General features: G+C 42.5%; 1 protein-coding gene across 1 annotated transcript; it reads right to left on the bottom strand.

Moving 5' to 3' along the window:
* Positions 1-2,850: 2,850 nt before the first annotated feature.
* On the bottom strand, positions 2,851-16,525 carry CDK20 (cyclin dependent kinase 20). Its single transcript, XM_042455048.1, has 9 exons — positions 16,243-16,525; positions 14,590-14,672; positions 14,358-14,471; positions 12,822-13,010; positions 12,567-12,688; positions 12,247-12,309; positions 9,980-10,103; positions 9,555-9,710; positions 2,851-3,697 (listed from the first exon to the last, which is right to left on the bottom strand). The coding sequence occupies exons 2-9, from the start codon at positions 14,662-14,664 to the stop codon at positions 3,509-3,511; spliced, it is 1,032 nt and encodes a 343-aa protein (XP_042310982.1). The 5' UTR covers positions 14,665-14,672; positions 16,243-16,525; the 3' UTR covers positions 2,851-3,508.
* Positions 16,526-19,566: the final 3,041 nt, after the last annotated feature.

Genomic DNA, 19,566 nt, shown 5'->3' with positions numbered 1-19,566 from the left:
TGCCAACACACAATCCAAGGTGGTGTACAACATTTTGAAAGCACAATACAATATTAAAAAACACGGTTGAAGCTGAAGAATTCTATGATGCACAAGTCATTCGCAGAAAAATGGTTTCCGTTCTTAGGTTACATTAATATTAATTTTTGTATTGTCAACCCACTATCCCATCCTTTAGAACTTTGGAAAGATGTTGTGAAAGAGGCTTTAACAAAGTTTAAAGTATCATTACTGTATAATCCTTTGCTGCAGACTTCATCCCTAAAATCCTCAGTTAGCATCCTTACTTAATCATTTTTTCTTTTTTACTTTCTGCTTCATTGTGTTCAATTCTTGTTTATGCATTTCTTGTAACCTTAATTGTTACTATAGTTTGTAATAATCCGTGTGAAACTAATGTGTGTGTGTGTTTGTTTTTTTTTAAACTGTTGATATAGTGCCCAACCACTAAGGCCAGTACGATTCTAGGATCCATAGTCCAAGAAGGTAATTTTTCCAAGCTCTGGGTATACAGATTCTGGTGCTTCCTTTCACACCTGTGCCTTCTTTCCTTTTGTTAATTTCATTCTGCCTGCTTTGCAGTTATAAATGAGTCTGCATAGCACTGGTGTCTCAGATGAATTATTGCTGCTTCAGTTAAATGAAGTTTGTTTCTAAAATGTCAAATATGACCACCTTCTAAGATCAAATCATTGAACCACAGTCTTTTGTGTAACTTGCACAACTTTCCCCCCTGCTTAAGATGAACTGGCAGATGTCTTAACTGGCTTGAGAAAGGATAGGTTTTCCCATCCAGTAAAACTGGACATAACAATTGCACCCCAAGCTTTGTAGGGTCAGAAGACAACAGAATTGTTTGGAACAGCATTCTCATTAACACGGAGTCACACATATGGGAAAAACTATATGCTCAAGATGAGGATTGACATCCCATTCAGCAGTTAATTTGGCCTTTTTCCCCTTTGAGAGGACTTTTGGAAATTCTTGCAGCTGCCCCTGAAGGTTCCCAAGGGCAAAAAAATGGTCTCCTTGCCAAACTGCAGTTACCCACCCCATCTTAATGCCTCCAGAATACAATCTTGTAAAAATTCTGATGTCTTCAGACAAATCTTTCATGTGCAATTGTTTAGACTGAAATATGGCATTTTTCTGGAGAAACAGGTACCATCTTCCATTTGCATTCTCTTGTGTCTGCCAGCTGCTTTTTCCAACTGTTATTACCACCACTACCACAAAAAAAAATATTCTAAGAAGAGAAAGATGGAATAGTTGCACAAAGTCTTTCCACTGGTAATACTATGAGGCTTTTACCTGGAAACACCTCAAGTATATTTTGCTCTCGTCTAGTTTGTTTAAAGGGCACCCTTGGCATAACTTTACAGAAATTTATTTATGCTTTTTAACTGTTTAGAGCAGTGGTTCCCAACCTTCCTAATGCTGTGACCCTTTAATACAGTTCTTCATGATGTGGTGACCCAAACCCATGAAATTATTTTTGTTGCTACTTCATAACTGTAATTAAATAGGTGTTTTCTAATGGTCTTAGGCGACCCCCATTAAAGGGCCATTCGACCCCCAAAGGGGTCCCGACCCACAGGTTGGGAACCACTAGTTTAGAGATTCTTTACTTGAGACATCTTGCTATGGACATTTCAAGAAAACAGATTCTAGTGAAGCAAGGCAGCAAGCAACATTTACTTATCCTTGCAAACTCAAAACAAAAGAATCCTTAAAAGGGGATGTAATTTTAAAAAATCTGCACTGAGGGAGCAGAGCCTGGAGAAGTTACTTTGAGCGGCATGCTGGCTAAAAGTTTCTGGGAGTTGTAATTTAGAAGAGGAATTTTCCCAAGCCCTCTATGGGGAAGGCAAATCACTGCACATTTTCTCTTGACAAAGAGGTTGAAGAGGTACAGCCAATCTATCAAAAAGTGTACAGATTCCATGCTGATGCTGAAGTTCAGCAACTCTGTTGTACCATTTTAGGCTTTTGGGATCTACTTAGAAAAACAACTACCACAGTCAACTCTTGAACAACTCATCTTTTGCTGCGAGGATGCCAAAGAGCAGAGAAGACTGGTTTCTCTTTCATCCCACAAAAGGGCACAATTTGTAATGAAGTCATGGTTTTGCATTACAAACTGTGAACCTAGAAGGGGACTAGTAGGTACATAGTGATCTCCCTACCCCTCTTTCTAGAGTGAGGCAACAATATCTACCTCTCCTTCCCTCTTCATTTATTCTTGTCCCTTCCCCACCACAAGATCTCTGCTTCATCATCAACAGAGTGAATGCTCTGGCTGCCACCAGCCTGGTCCCTCCATTCTAAGGACTCCCTAGGAGCAAGAGATCTGTCCAGGCATGCTCTCTGAGGAGGAGAAAGGGCCACCATAGCTCTGTAGAAAGCTGCCCAGGGTGAGGTCCTTCTTCAGTTTGGCACTATGTGAGAGGCAGCTACAACAGGAGAAAAGAACTGGTGGAACTCTCCAGAACAGCCACCATTGTGCCCCTCCTAAGGTGACCACCCTCCAGGAGTTTATAACAGGTAGCTCAATTCACCACCTTCCCATTTTGCTTCCTAAGGGATTCTACAGTAAGTGATTCCTATTCTGCTAGCTAAGGGTTTCTGCTACCTAATCATATCTTCATGGGAAGTTTGATTTTGATCAGAGTTTATACATAAGGTAGGGTTTTAAACCATACCAGGACATGAAAGCCTTAATTGTGAGATTCGATAGAGCGAAGCTGATATACAAACGTGCTGTTAACAGCAAACACAGGTCCCAGCAAGCCCATTGGATACCACATCTCTGACAAAACTGACATTGATCCAAAGAGTTCACAATAGTCATTTCAAGAAAGAGTCCAGGAATTTTATTCACTGTTACCAAGGATTTAATTACAAAACTTTACAGTGCTGCACAAAACCAGCACCTTTACAAAACATCAGAACAGCAAGAGAGAACTGAAACAGCCCAAAAGCCCTGGAAGACCCTTAAAGGAGTGGGGGGGGGGGGGGGGGGGGGGGGTGGAAAGCCCCATGGTATCCATCTGTGCCAACACTGGTTTCATGAAACAAGGAATGTATTGGCAAGGATACTTTTTTTTCTCACTTGCTGCCATTGGGCAGACAGCTGCTTATGCAGAGATCTGCCAAATACCACAATGGGCAGGACTTCTCTCTCTATGTGCCTCCCCCACCCCCCATATTGTAGGATGGCAACTCTCATTTGTCCTAGCCAGCACAGCCACCTGAAGGTAATGGGAGTGGAAGTTCAACAACGTACAGAAAGCTGTTCATCCTCCATGTCTGCTTTACAACCCACGTAAAGAGAAACTCAGGGCATAAGCAGCTTCTTCTTTATGTCCTGCTGCAGTAGCAGCTCTACCCACCTTAAAATTTCTCTTGTGGCCCCTCTTCCTTGCTGTATGGCCCAGTTCCCCTTCAGGGTGAGCCAGCCTCCCACGTGAAATAGAGCACAAGTGTGCAAGCAAGAAAGATCCCTTCTTCATGCGTCAATCACATATGGCGCCACAAGCTCCAGGTCCACGAGAGACTCTTCCAATGGCTGCTCGACGTGGAAGTCACGTTGGTGTTGAGGCCCCTGACGGGTCTTTTTGCCCCCACGCTGGGGAATGGGCAGCTCTGAATGATGGGCGGGCAGTGGAGGGGTGAAGAAATATGGGTGCAAGAGGGCCTGGAGAAGAAAAGGAAATAATAATGGTCTTATTCACTCTGCCTCACCTATTCCACTTATTCAGTTATTCCATCCCCAGTTTTTCTCTGACACAATATTGTGCAACACTGTGCTAACCGTGAATATGTTAGGGTAGGTTTTGAAGTACAGAAGCCCAAATCTACCCTTTTTGGATCAGTTATTGTTGTTTACCATATGCAGCATGAAATCTTTGATCTCTTCCCCTTTACAATGATTGAAATGACACACTTATTTGTCCTGGGGATGTCAACTGTCAGTCCTTGAAGGATGACTCTGTTGAAGAACCACCTTTATTTTGGGGACACATATAAATGATTTTAATTTGATAAATTGTTTAGCTGCATGTTTAAAAATAACTGATATAGTTTTACTGGTATTTTTGCATGCATTTTAATCTGTATTGGCTTTACTATTTTATAAGGGAACCGTCCAATTAAAAAGATTGTATGTACAGTGCTGTGTAAATTTACAGCGCTTTATAAAGAAAGGTTAATAATAATAATAATAATAATAATAATAATAATAATAATAATAATAAGCCACCTTGATTTCCAGTATTGGGGAAAGAGGAGGATGGAAATGAGTAAAATAACACATTAAAATATATAATTTTTCCATATGTTAAAATGTTCAGTGTTCTAAATCTCCAGTTTACTAACATATAGAAATTTAGAATTATTTTGGCCCTTACATTGTTGGAGGATCTGGATAACTGCATCTTTAAAAATAAGAGTAAGTAACTCAGGGCTGTTCAGATGTTGTTGCTCTGCAAGACCTATAATCCTTTAAGGAACAAAGCTATTGTGGGAAATAGAGGGAGATGCAGTCCAACATCTAGGAGGGCCACAAGGTATTGACTCCTGGTTTAAATACATGAAGGCAATCAAGGCAATGGGAAAGGTGTCATCTCATGCTCTCGCTGGTGAAAATGCTGTCCAACTAAGGCTGCATTTCCATGGTGGAAATAATGCAGTTTGACACCACTTAAAGTGCTGTAGCCCCATCCTATGTAATACTGTAGTTTTACAAGTCATTTAGCCTTCTCTGTCAAAGAGTGCTGGTGCCTCACAAAACTCCAAATCCCAGGATTCTGTAAGAAGGAGCCATGGCAGTTAAAGTGGTGTCAAACTGCATTATTTCTATAGTGTAGCTGCACCCTAAAAGTCACAATATTCACCCTAAAGGCACCAGATCCTGTCTGATCTTGGAAGTCAAACTGGGTCAGCCTTGGTTAATGCTTGGATGTTTTGTCCTGTGCTTTTAAATTGTAAGTTGCTTTGAGTCCCAATTTTGAGAAAAAGTGGGATATAAATAAATTTGTTGTTGTTGCTGCTGTTGTTGGATGGGAGATTACCAATTAATACCAGGTGCTGTGGGCTATGTTTCAGAGGAAAGAACTGACAAAACCACCTCTGAGTACTCCTTGCCTAAGAAAACCCTATGAAGTTCATGGAGTCACCATAAGTTTACAGGTGACCTGAAAGCACATATAAAGAGAGAATGAGAGAGAGAGAGAGAGAGAGAGAGAGAGAGAATCAAGAGTGCCCTCTGGTGGCACTTTGGAATTTTGAAATGCTTCTCCCAGCCTCTCAGTGCAATCCTGACACCTGGCAGAATGCAGGTATTTTGAGAAAGACAAGTCTGAATCATGATTTTTATTTTTATTTTTTTGGAAGCCTGCACTCCTCAAACTCTACCAGGGTGGCTGTGATCCATTGGTGCACAGGAGTCTCTGAGCATCTTCCCCAGTTTTCCTATCATCCCCTCCTTGCTTTCCGTGAAAGCACAAGAGAGGGAGGCAGGTGCCAGCAAGTGGTTAGACCTAAAAGAACTGCAGTATGTGGTTCCATGCTAGAACTACTCCAGGCACTCAAACTACATTTGTATCTGCCTACTTTCTGCTGTCATGGTTGTGTGCTTTCAAGTCATTTCCAGCTTATGGCAATGCTAAGCCAAACCCATCATAAGGCAATAGCAAGTACATTTCTATACCGCTTACCGATGTACTAAGCGGTTTACAAAGCGTAAGCTAATTGCCCCCAACAAGCTGGGTACTCATTTTAGCGACCTACAGAAGGATGCCAGGGTGAGTTGATCCAGAGCCCTTGGCTGGTACTGAACTCACACCACTGTACCTCCTGGGTTCCAGGAGGTTCTGAGGAGATTTTCCATTGCCTTCACCTGAGGCTGAGAGAGTGTGACTTTCCCAAGGTCACCAGTGCATTTAATGTCAAAGCTGGAAACTGAACCCTGGTTTCCAGAGTCATAGTCCAACACTATGCCACGCTGTTCCTTAGCCTACAGGGGATATTTATTTTAAGTATTACCTTTACTATACATAAAGCATTTTTAGCTTAAGGTAAAAAGACTCCTTGGGGGCGTTCCCACTTGCGATTTAAAACGAATTTAAATACAGCGGTTCGTTTTAAAGTAAATAAAGCGAGTGTTATCCCGCTTTTCAAATCGCTTTATTTGTATCGTTCCCATTTACGTAACGTTTTATTTTAATTTGCTGTAATTGACCCTGTTTCGTTCCCATTCAAGGATGAATCGGTGTATATTTAAACCGGTTTTGTTACTTTTTCGTTCACATTCACTTGTTTCGGCTGTCAATCAAAGCGACGTCATCATGACGTCACATTAATTCAGAGTAACATACACTGATGTAGCCTGTACCTGCGTTCCCACTACCTGGCTGTTTTTAATTCGTTATAAATTTCGCGGTTGTTTTTTTAAAAGAGCCAATCAGGAGGCGCTTATTCGTCCTCTTCTGTGTCTCTCCATATTAACTGCCATAACTCAGTGCTAGGGAATCCTGGGAATGGTAGTTTATTATGGCACCAGCACTCTCTGGCAGAGGAGGATAAATGTCTCACAAACACAACAAACACAACCATCCCATAGTTCCTCTGGAAAGAGCCTCGGTTTCCCAAATTCGCTTTGCCTGACCCATGGGGAGAGAATCTTTGGGGAAGATTGCTCCCTGGGCTGTCTTGGGAGCCATCCCATAGTTCCTCTGGAAAGAGCCTCGGTTCCCCAAACTCGCTTTTGCGGCCCCGTGGGGAGAGAATGTTTGGGGAAGATTGCTCCCTGGGCTGTCTTGGGAGCCATGAAGCGGGGATGTCCTGCAAAACCCATCCCATAGTTCCTCTGGAAAGAGCCTCGGTTCCCCAAATTCGCTTTGGCTGCCCCATTGATCTCTGGGCTGTCCTCCAAAGCCCATCTGGTGCACAGGCAGAGGTGAAAAAGAAAGAATAGTTAAAAATGGTGTTCAATGGCTCTCCTCACACATCGGTCTATGAATGAGGAGCAGAGGGGAGGTTGCAATCCACCGGAGGAAAGGCTATTATGCGAATGGAAGAAAATGGCGCCGGCAATGCATAAAGAAACCAAAGAGGATGACACCCCCAGGCCAGCCCCTTGAGCGCTGCTCCTCCCATCCTGTGGAACCCGAATCAGATGCCGAAACGTTCCCATTTAAATACCGCAATTCCTATCTCGGATCAAGGGATAACCCGGGGTAAAACCTACTATTTTTTTGCGCCGGTTTATAGGCTTCTGATCTGGGTTAAATGTTACGATTCGAATCAGATTCGAATCGCAGTGGGAACGATAGCGGGTTAATCTAGAACTGTTCTAGAGTTAATTTGGGATTGAGTGGGAACGATAAACCTTGGATTTGATTTCTAAACCCGTGTATAAGCGAGTGGGAACGACCCCCTTGAGTTGCTTATACACAATTGATAAACATAAGAGAGGTTCTCCCGACCATCAATCTAAAAAAGGTACAGCTGAAAAGAAAAAAGGAGAGAGTGGAACAAGCAAGTACTCTTTCAGCTGGCCTTACATTTAACCATATCTCCTTCTGCTGCTACCTGCGATGGTTGGTTATGGTGTTAGGGAAATAGGTTTTTAGTGAGCCTGGTAGCACTTTGCAATGGATACTGACAAATCTGGCAGATTCAGGCTAATCTAAATGTGCTTTTGCTCAGGGCTGCACTGCTTGCGACCAGTGAAACTGAATGCAACCATGGTTTGAATCAAGAGATGGCCAACTGCAATAGGAAGGCCATTTTTCAGCCTGCGACCAATATGACTAGAAGTGATGTCACATCACTTCTCATTTCATTTTCGGCCATGGGGATGTTTTTAAAGGTGTCTGGAGATCTTGGTGGTTCTGGCAAAATTGCCATGGTTTATGGTTATTTTAAGCCTTTTTTTTCTATTTTGGGATAAAAAACTGCCTTTCAAAAGATTTTTGAAGGCTTTGAGAAGTTTCTTCCACTACAAAATGGGGCCCAAAGGGCCATGTACACCCTATGGAGTGCACTTTCCCCACCTCTGTTTTAAATTGTTGGAAGATTTTTGCATTCTATTTCCTCCTCCGAAGATAGATAGGGATTTCCTGCATACAAACTCCCCCCCCCCCCGCCTCTCTCTCTCTCTCTCTAATTCAAACTGACCATATAATTTAGATCACTCCCTCTTTGGGAACCTACAGACACTCTCAAAGGTTTTCAACTGAACTGCATGTTCTTCATCTTCCTCTTCTCTCAAACTTTCTTTGGAAAGATGGTGAAATAAAGATTTTTTTTTACCTGAACTATTCACTAGCTAGATTAGGATATAGCTTCTATGTTTATATAGATTAAAGCCATTAGTAAACTTTTGTTTGAACTATAAGCTACTTGTGTTGTTTTTAGAGTCAGTCTCAGTTCTTAGGGAAGCATAGGGGCTATACAGACCAGTGCTTTGTGCCAGCCTGTGTGAGCGGTGAAAGATGAGTGTTCGCACGCTCCAAGCCTTCACCACTCCGCTGGGGTGCCATTTTGATACGTGCTCATTTACACACATCGGGCACAGCGCTCAAATGGCGCAGCGCAGAAGAGGCGTCATCATGGCGTGCCAGCGCACCTATGATACCCTTTCCGGGGTGCAAGAAGAAGCCGGCTAATGGCGGCTTCTTTTTGCGTCGTGCGGAGGTTGGATCGCTGCCGCAGCGTGTGATTGTCACAGCAACGATCCAGAGCAAAAAGAAGCAGCAGGACGGCACCAAACCGTACAGCCCCATAGTTAGATAAGAGCACATTTCTGCTACTCTGCTGATTTAAAACTAGAACCTAACAGGCTTGGCTTTGACATTTTTGAAATTTAAATATTTTTGTTTTCCTTTACAAAAGCTGAAACCATAGGTTTTGCTGCCTGCCTGGGAATGCAAAAACAAGTGATAAGCTTAGCTTAGCTGCACTACCTGTCATTCTGCCTCCTCTTGACCACTATGGGAAGGAGGAGTCATCATCCCCACTACTCCTTCCTCTTTTAGTGTTCAAGAGCACCTAGAGTGAGTCCAAAGCTGCTGCCATACTACAGAAAAGTTTGATACCACTTTAACTGCCATCGCTCAGTACTGTGGAATTCTTGGCTTTACAGTTTGGTGGAGCACCAGAGTGCTCTGACAGAGAAGGCTAAATATCCCACAAAACTACAGTTCCAAGTATTTTATAGCACAGAGTCATGGCAATTAAAGTGGTTCAAACTGCTTTATTTCTGCTATGTGACACCAATCCACTTTCACAGCTGATCAATGACCAGGGAGACAGGCCTGCATCCTGCAGACCTCAGCTGTAGTGCTATGGTCTTATGGAAGGAGGTTATGGGCACCTCCTACTGCAAGTCTGAAAAAAAGACACATGTAACCCCCAGTTCCACCTGTGCACATCACCAACATGATGCCCGCCAGTGTGTCCTATTACTTGTTTATTACACCCTGCAACATTCTAGCATCAACACAACCCAGCTAGGGACCTCCACAGGTCCCACTGCACATTCCCCTTACCTGTGCTGCCTGCACACGCTGTTTGGAAGGATAAACCAGGAACTGTTTCAGGAGCTCCACAGCTTGTGGGGAAGCATCAGGCACTACTTGCTCCAGAGGAATGGGCAACTTCTCTTTGAAGGAGATCTTGTTGTAATCAGGCAACTCAGTGATCTCCTGTCCCAACAAAAAGAGCCAGGATGAAAACTGGATAACTTGTCTCTCACCCTCTTTCACTTTGAAAGTCCCATCTTTCCCTCAGAAGAATAGCCTCAGTTCCAACCTTTGTAAATCAGGGGAGGGAGGGAATACAGTCCTCCAGCTACTTTCAGATTGCAACTCCTTCACTACTGGCAGTGCTGCCTAACTCTGATGGGAGTTGCAATGCAATGATATCTGAAGGGCTGCTTAATTCCCACCCTGGATATAATCACAGCTAAGCTCACCGGCCAGATCTTCTGGTTAGGTGTCCCAAGCACTCGCAGGACACAACATAGCTGCTCAATATCATTCTCTCCAGGAAAGAGCGGAGAATTGTTGAGAAGTTCAGCAAAGATGCAGCCCACGGCCCTGGTCAAAAAAGATTGAGAGACAGAACCCTAGTTCTTGGGTTCAAACTAATGTAGTTTGAACTTATATAGTCTTTTTCAGGGACTTTCCAGAATATATATATATATTACAAAATACTGTGGAATCTGTTATTTTTATATTCAATGGCCCTGTTTTAGAGAGTGTTTTCATCTCCAGTGATTTCTGCTGGAGGTTATGCATATTTCTAATATGAAAAATAATGTATTCCTATGTGATTTTATGGGATATAGTTAGTGTTGTCCTGTCTTTTAATAACTATATGTATACCTATAGGTGTATTTGTGTTTGTTTCCCGCCCCCAAAGAACGCCTTTTTTCACTGAGGCTGAAACATGTTAAGCTTTTTCTTAAAAAAAACAAATACACAATTGACCATTTCAGAGCATGTGGGGCTTGAATTCTTACTAGTTTCAAACTGGATTCTATGTTGTGGCTTTCTCAAAAAAAAAAAAAATCTTATCCCTCTGTGGGTGTTAAAATTTGCTAACTTTTGTATACTGAAGTCCTTGAGAGGGAATGGAAATTGTCCAAAATTGCTTACAGAGCAATTAGTGTTTCTGAGGATTCAGACAGAGCTATTCTGCAGAAAGTAAACTGATTTTGTTGCTGTGGCTTTGCCTCCAGCTGTGAATCATTTGACTTTCAAAGTGTTTAGTATGCTCATAAATCCATGACTCTTAAGAAATGTGCAGGAATGCCATAATTGTTAAACTATGTTACATTTGTAGAATAAATCTGCTCTCATTCTCTTCTTGGGCTCTAGTAAACTTTTGCTCTACTTGTGAATGAAGAATTTTGGTCTGACTCAACCCACTGAAAAAAACCTGATGTATTTTCAGGGGGCCTGTGAAGTAGATCATGACCACAGAAGCCATACTGGATGGGGATTGTAGTCCAATACATTTAGAGTGTCAGATCTGTAAGTCACCTACTGCAAACAGCACAATGCAGTACTGCAGGGTTGTTATCAGGTAATCTGATGCTGTATCTTAAGAACCACACTACTCACTACTTTTCAGGTCCACTTAGAAAGGGAGTAATCTGTCTAGAAGGCCACTTCAACAACCAGCAAAGATGTAAGGAGATTTCTTGGGGATAGCAGTGTAGTGGCTAGAGTATGAGATGGGCAATTTCCTTTGGCTGAGGGATATAATTTCTTCTACTTGGAGGATGCCTGTGGCTGCATTTGCCCACTGCCTCAACTAGCAATCTCATCTCTACTTCCTACCCAAATTGCCAAAGGAGCAAACTACTCCTTTCCCTTACACTTTCACCAAGTTGCACTCAACACATGTGCACACCTTCTCCCAGAACTGAATAGCATTCTGGAAAACCTCCCAAAAGCACTATTTCCACTGAATTCAAGGTATTCAGGGACGTACATATCTTATTTTCAAAAACTATTTCCACTTTCAGAAGGTATATGGGGGCACTATTAACCTTTGAAAGGAGATGTTCTAAGCATCTTTTTCACTAACAAAAAAAGGGGGAGTGTCACTGCCATATTCTGAGGTTGAGTGAGTGTGACTTGCCCACTGGGTATCCATAGCTGAGTGAGGATTTGAACCCTAAGGTGCATCTGCACTACAAAATTTATGCAGGTTTAAGCAGGTCTAACTGCTCTAGCTCAATGCTATGTAATTCTGGGATTTTGTAGTTTTGTGAGATATTTAGCTTTCTCTGTCAGAAAGTTCAGGTGCCACAACAAACTACAAATCCCAGAATTCTATAGGACAGAGTTGTGACTGTTAAAGTGATATCAAACTGCATTAATTCTGCAGTGTGGCAGCAGCCCCAGTCTCCTGGCAGCTTAGTCCAACACTCAAACCATGACACCACACCAACTGTCAATAATATTGTAATCATTTTAACTTGTCAGACATCTGGAGTCCAAATAATAACAGAAAGGAATCGAGCAAGCATTGTTAGAATGCTGGCGATGCCTCCATTACTCATATACTTAATTAGGCATGAAATCCAAAATCATCCCCCTTTCTTTGCTTACCACTGCAGTTTTAATAGGATGGGATGATTTTCCAAGCTCAAGAAAGCATATCCATGAAATAACCATAGGGATGAGAGAATCAGGGCCTTACAGCAAAAGGAAGGATAAAGATACTGACCACAGATCCACACCTTCATCGTATTTCCGAGCGCCATACAGGAGTTCAGGAGCCCGATACCACCTCACAGACAAAAAAATCACAAATGTCACATCTCTGAGGATATCCAGACCCCATTTATCTCTAGCATTCCCTACCCACCAGACTCAGTTCTTCTCACACAGCCTATGTCACAGCTCCCAGCATTCTCCTGTTTCAGTACCATTAGTCTCCACAGCCTTCTATCATCCAGACTTCAAGAGTCTTGGAATAAGAGGTGTGCTTTAGTGGGAGCTGAATTTCTTCTCTTTCACTTAATTCCCCTGTTGATCCCTATTCACCTGGTGGCTACTTGGTGGCTATAGAGCCTCTCTCCATCACTGGTAAACACTCTGGCCAGACCAAAATCAGCAATTTTCAGCTGACCCGTGGAGCTGATCAGCAAATTGGCTGGTTTCAAGTCCTACAAAGAAAAGATAAAAATTCAAAAAATGTGCAGATGTTAAGGAGTGAAGATGTAAAGTGGTGGATGGAACAAGAGAAGTAAGATGGGACCCTGGGGGAGAAGCGAAGTGTCAGACTAGAGTGAGGTTTACCCGGTGCATGATGGAGTTGGCATGGCAGAAAGCCACTCCCTTGAGCAACATAAGCATGTAGCCTTTGACTTGGGCCTCAGTGAGGGGCTGTTCAGAGTTTCGGATCACCTCAGACAGGTCAGACAGCATATATTCGAACACCAGCACAAACCCTGTGCCATGGGGGAAAACATCCTTTAGTTTCACCACCTAAGGAGAGAGAAGAAATGACTTGACAACAGTTTTGTGACCTTAAAAGTCTCGTGCCAAAGAGACTAAAAGCTCCAAATCAGGAGGCCCCAAGTTCAAATCATACCTCTTCTACGTATATGCAAACCAGGTGACCATAAGCAAGCCATTATCTCAGCATCAACCCTTCCACCAGCTCCAATATTGTGCTCTCTGACTCTGCAAAGTCATGTTTCATGGGTACATATTTGCATAAAACATTTTTGAACACTTGCAAGCACTTTATAAATGCCAAGGTTTATTATCTGACCCACATTGCCAAGGTCCCCTGAGCTTTGAACACAACAATAATTTTCAGAAGAAATTCTGAAATGCTGTAACTGGAATAAATTATGCATACTGGCCAGATGTGGCTGAATAGCCAGTTGGGTTTTGATGGCTCCTATCCTTTCTTTGCAGAGTTTGGAACTATAGAGATAGGTTCATGGCTCCTGTTAAGTGCAGGGATGAGATGGCAAGATATGTTACATGTAGAAATTCCAGCTCCTGAATATAGCAATTTCCCCATCTTGATCCTATTTTCATATAATATGGTGGGAGATAGAGAGTCTTCATGTCTTTTCTGAACTGGATTTAAGGTTTGTTGTAGAGCCACAGGGAGATTTTTGAAACCATAATTTATTGCATCCCCTTCCAATAAAATTGGAACCAAGAAGAATTTCAGAAATCTTGCCTATGTTCCCAACGCTCTGAATTAATAGGGGGAAAGTAGCTGACCAACTTCATCCTGGAGCAGAGCAAACTATGCTAGTTTCATCATAGTCCCTGAAAAAGTCATGAGAGAGAGAACTAACTAATATCAGTCTCACAGACAGAGATGCATCAGCATCCTGCTTCATACATTTTGAACAAGGACATTTATTTTCCACAGCTGGACAAAAACTCCACACGGTGCAAAAATATTTTGCCAATGGAGATATACAAACTGTAAAGAGCAGGCAATTTATCCAGATCTACCACTTTCCATAAATGTTATTTGCATCACATTATGCTAAGGTAGAACTCCAGAACCCATGAGTTAAGAAAATGAAAGGATTGTAACATCAACCCACCTCCAGCCATCAGATACAATTTGGTTCCAAATCTTAAACAACACCTAATCCAAACAACATCTTCCCCACACCTATCTGTCTAATATGGTGGTTGGAAAATTGTGATCCTCAGATGCTTTGGACTTCCACTTCCAAAAGCCCCAAGTCAGCATGGCCAGCAGTGAAGAATTATGGGAAGTGGAGTCCAAAACATCTGGAGGACTGAAGGCTCTACAACTAATGTACCTGCAGGCAGACATCTCAACAGGCTACTCACATGTTGGTTTTCTTCAATCTCCTGCAGGGCTTTGATCTCCCGAAGCGCTTGGTTGGGAATCCCATCCTCCAGCTTCCGGAGAGCCACCTTCTTCAGGGCGACTGTTTCCCCAGTCTGTCAAGAAAGAGAGCATAGTAAAAAAACACAAAAGGAGGTGTTCTTCTTTTCCTCTTCCAGACTCTGAGGAAAAGGGTACAATGTCAGCCACAGGTGCAAGAGGGATTCCACTTACTTCTATGTTCTTGGCTTTAAAAACAATGCCATGGGCTCCTTCACCAATGCGACCCAGGATGCTGTATTGGTCCATAGTGGCCCCTAGGAGTGGAAAGGGGAAAGAGGTCACAGTGCCTTCTCAGTGGTGTGACTCAGCTTGCAGTACTTGTTATTACAACAAGGTAGAATTGAACAGACATGTCAGTAGTCTATTTTGCAGAATTTATTTAACTCTCTTGCAAGGTCACCTAGTTCTATAGTTTCAAATGAGGTTATTTGTCAAAACACCCAACAAAAGAACTTCAGTTCTGTAAAGAAATGCACACAAGACATTAAAAGCATCATCACAGAATTACATTTCCAATAGCCATCACATTACATATATACTTTTCTTTTTCCTCCTGTTAACTGAAGGGAGACTACACAGATCTTCCCTCCACCAACCTAGCCATCACAAGAATATGTAATATACTTGGAAGTGTACACACACACACACACACACACACACAGGGATGGAAGAAACATCAACATCAGTATAGATGGAAGAAAGCATATATGTTTGAAATATGTGTGAAAGTGTGTATACACACACACACATTTATTGATGGAAGACAATAAGGTGTCAACATCAATATATAAAGAAGCTTATATATGTGGAAATCTCTATACACACACACATATATGGATGGAAGAAAAAGTGTCAATAATATATGAGGAGCATACATGTAATATATGTAGAAGTGTGTATATACATGCACACATACATGGATGGAAGATAATAATGTGTTAGCGTCAATATATATGGAGAAAAATATTATGTAATATATATGGAAGTGTGTATACACACATACACATATATGGATAGAAGAAAATAAGGTGTCAACGTCAATATATATAGAAGAAAACACACAGAGACACATATGGAGGTGTATGTATATATACGCGCACACACTACATGTGTATGCAATATATATGGAAGTGTGTATGCATAGACACATATAGGGAAGGAAATAAGGTATCAACATCAATATATATGGAATAAAACATATGTAATATGTATTGAAGTGTGCATACATACACATATGGATGAAAATAAGGTATCAATGTCAATATATATTGAAGAAAACATGAATGTATGTAATAAATATGGAAGAGCATATGTACACACATAGATATATACGAATAAAGAAAAATAAGGGATCAACATCAATATATATATATACAGTATATGGAAGAAAAGATATAGCTATGTAATATATATGGAAGTTGGTATGGGCACATATATATGGATGGAAAACAAGGTGCCAACGTCAATATATATGAAAGAAAAGATGTATCTATGTAATATATATGGAAGTGTGTATAGACACACACATATATATATATGGATGGAAAACACTAAAGTGTCAATGTCAATATATATGGGGGGAAAGTATATCTGTGTAATATGTATGGAAGTTTGTATAGACACATATATAAATGGATGGAAAACAATAAGGTTCCACTTCCCTTATATATGGAAGGAAACACAATATATATGGAAGTGTATATAATATACAGTATACAGACACACACACACACACACACACACATATATATATATGGATGGGGAAAAACAAGGGGGTCAAGGTCAACAGGAGCCCCACTGGGCAAAGCCCCCAGTCCTTTCTACCTTTGCTGCTTCCCCCCAAACAGTCCTTCTCTTGGGAGCTCCCTTCAGGGCCTGGGAAGAGGGCCTCCCTGCACTTCCTCCCACTCTCTGCTTGGGACTCCGTCCTCTTGGGAACCGCAGTTGTGGGAATAACCCAATACAACCGCCTCCCCTCCGCCTTCCCGTCATGCACCGCTCTCCCAGCCACAGCCTCCTCCTCTAGAACCTAGGGCCAAGGCTAACGGTTCTCCAATAACACTTCAGGTTCCTTAGCCCAAGTTGTTGACTCAAACCCTTTAAGGGATTTTGGACTTCATCTCCCAGAATACCAGGCTATTGGCCAATATGGCTGAGGCTTCTGGGAGATGAAGTCCAAAACTCTTAAAGAGCCCACAGTTTGGGGACTACTGCCTTAAAGCATCCCTAGTGAGTCCAGCCTATTTTTTCATACTTTTTAGAACCCCATTCATTACATTGTTATTGAACAAGAAAGATAAATAAAGGTCCAGAACACACTGCAGAAATAATCCAGTTTGAGGCTGCTTTAACTGCCCTGGGAATTGTAGTTTTATTGTGGCACCAGAGCTCTCTCTGACAGAGAAGGCTAAATGTCTCACAAAACTACAGTTCCCAGGATTCCATAGCATTGAGCCAGGGCAGTTAAAGAGGACTCAAACTAGATTATTTATGCAGTGTGTATTGGACCCTTATCCAGAATGCCTGGGGTTTTTGGAATATTTTGGATTTTGGAATTGTGGATAAAGGAGACTCAACCTGTATATACTCTTCATAGAGTTATTAAGGTGTTAAATGCCTCAAGCAATGTCTAGAAAGATAGCTAAATGTTACTCCAGATTGAAATAATCCAGTCTGACACCGCTTTAACTGCCCTGGCTCAATGCTACAGAATTCTGGGATTTGTACTTTTCCTGAGACATTTAGCCTTCTCTTTCAGATAGCACTGGTGCCACAACAAACTACATTTCCCAGGATTCCATAGCACTGAGCCAGGGCAGTTAAAGTGATATCAACCTGGATTATTTCTGTAGTGCAGCAGATGCAGCTTCAGTCTTTTGCACTAAAAATGAAAAACCTTGCAGCACCTTAAAGGCGAAGTGGGGGGTCATAAGGGCCCCCTTGAATGCTGGACTGCAACTCCCAGTAGTCCTAATCATCATAGTCCATGTTGAGGGATGCTGGGACCTGTAGTCCAACAGCATCTAGAGGCAGAGGTGGCTGGAGGGTCCCATCTCAGTGAATCAGCTCCAGATTTTGAATAGTTTTAAAAGGCGCTGTCCAAGGTGCCAAACCTATTTTGGGGAAATGGTTCAACATTTTGGAGACTTCCTTTAAAGTATGAAAACCTGGAGTAGAGTCAGGACTCTACTGACATGGAAGCCACCAGCCTCCACTGTCTGGTGGCCCACTTGACTCCCAGTATAGAGGATTGCAGTATAGATAGGGTTGCCATATGAAGATTTTAAGGTGCCTTTCTGTTTTTGCCATTTTCTAATTGGAACCAAAAGTGATGGCTATCTGAGGAAACTTTATCTCTTGCTTATCAAGACAGAATGTCTTAGAAGGATTATAAGGACACGGCCATGTTGTCAAACAACCCAGCTAAATTTTGTCTTGGGAGGAAAAAACACAAGCTCCTGGTCGTACTTAGGCTGAAATTGGAGTTCATTTTTCCCCAGCACTCTTCCTGTTAAAGATTTTCCATGCCTTGGGTCAGATATCGATAAAGACTGCAGTCAAGAAATCAGAAGACTAGGAATGGATTTGAGAACAGGTCAAGCCCAAATTCTCCTGGGAGACTAGGGCGGGGTACAGACCGCCGCTTTGCGGCGGTCTGCCGCCGCCGCCGGCTAGTCCATGGGGGAGCTGGAGCTTCCACACGGACCGACTCCCGCGCGGACCGAAAAAGAAGCTCCAAAATGGAGCTTCTTTTTCCGTCGCGTTTGCGATGTAGCGAGGCGCCAGGGGCGCACTCGCTACATCACAAGGGACGCGACGCGTACGGACGCTCAGCGTCCGATACGCAAAGATGGCGCCGGCCATGTAGAAGGGCCGGTGCCATCTTGTACGGACAGAGTCCATACTAGGCCCAGGGGCGTCTATAAGAGACGCCCCTTTTTTAAAATGGGATGTCCGGAGGACGTCCCAAATGCTGGTATAGAAAGCCCCTAAGATGACTACATTGAGGCTGTATATTTTGGCCACATCATGAGAAGGCATGAATCACTGGAAAAGACAATGATTCTAGGAAAGATAGAGAGTAATAGAAAGAGAGGAGGACCAATGGTTAGATTTTTCCAGATGGTTAGACAATCAAAGAGGTCATAGGCCTGAGCCTGTAGGACTTGAGCAGAAAGGTAGAGGACAGGAGGTCTTGGAGATGTCTCATCCAGAGGGTCACCATGAGTCGAGGTCAACTTGAGGGAAGTTAACAACAACAACAACCCACATCTATGCAGGAAAAACTAAATTTACCTGGCTCTAAAACAGTGCATGTGAAGGGATCAAAAGATCTTAGTAAACCAGAGGCTAAACATGAATCAACAATCTGATGTTGCAGCCAAAAAGGCCAATGTATTCTAGATTTCAACTCTATGATTCTATGATTCTATGACTGCAGCAATAGGAATGCAGTGTCCAGGTCAAGGGAACTAGTACTGTCAGTATTCTGTTTTGATCAGACCTAACCTCTAATACTGCATCCAGTTCTGGGTATCACAGTTTAAGAAGGATATTGGCAAGCTGGAATGTGTCCAGAGAAAGGTGAGCAAGATTATCAGCGGTCTGGAAACCAAGCTGTATGAGGAATGACTGAGGGAGCTAAGTATGTTTAGCCTGAAGAAGAGAAGACTGAGGGGTCACATGATAGCTATTGTTAATCATAGAATCATAGAATCATAGAATCATAGAGTTGGAAGAGACCACAAGGGCCATCCAGTCCAACCCCCCGCCATGCAGGAAATCACAATCAAAGCATCCCTGACAGATGGCCATCCAGCCTCTGCTTGAAGACCTCCAAGGAAGGAGACTCCACGACACTCCGAGGGAGTTTGTTCCACTGTCGAACAGCCCTTACTGTCAGGAAGTTCCTCCTAATATTGAGGTGGAATCTCTTTTCCTGCAGTTTGCATCCATTGCTTCGGGTCCTAGTCTCTGGAGCAGCAGAAAACAAGCTTGCTCCCTCCTCAATATGACATCCCTTCAAATATTTGAACAGGGCTATCATATCACCTCTTAACCTTCTTTTCTCCAGGCTAAACATCCCCAGCTCCCTAAGTCGTTCCTCATAGGGCATGGTTTCCAGACCTTTCACCATTTTAGTCGCCC

This window comes from Sceloporus undulatus, chromosome 2 (assembly GCF_019175285.1).
Source record: "Sceloporus undulatus isolate JIND9_A2432 ecotype Alabama chromosome 2, SceUnd_v1.1, whole genome shotgun sequence".
Lineage (NCBI taxonomy): Eukaryota > Metazoa > Chordata > Lepidosauria > Squamata > Phrynosomatidae > Sceloporus > Sceloporus undulatus.
Note: the sequence above shows the minus strand (reverse complement) of the source record. Positions and strands in the feature narration are given on the sequence as shown.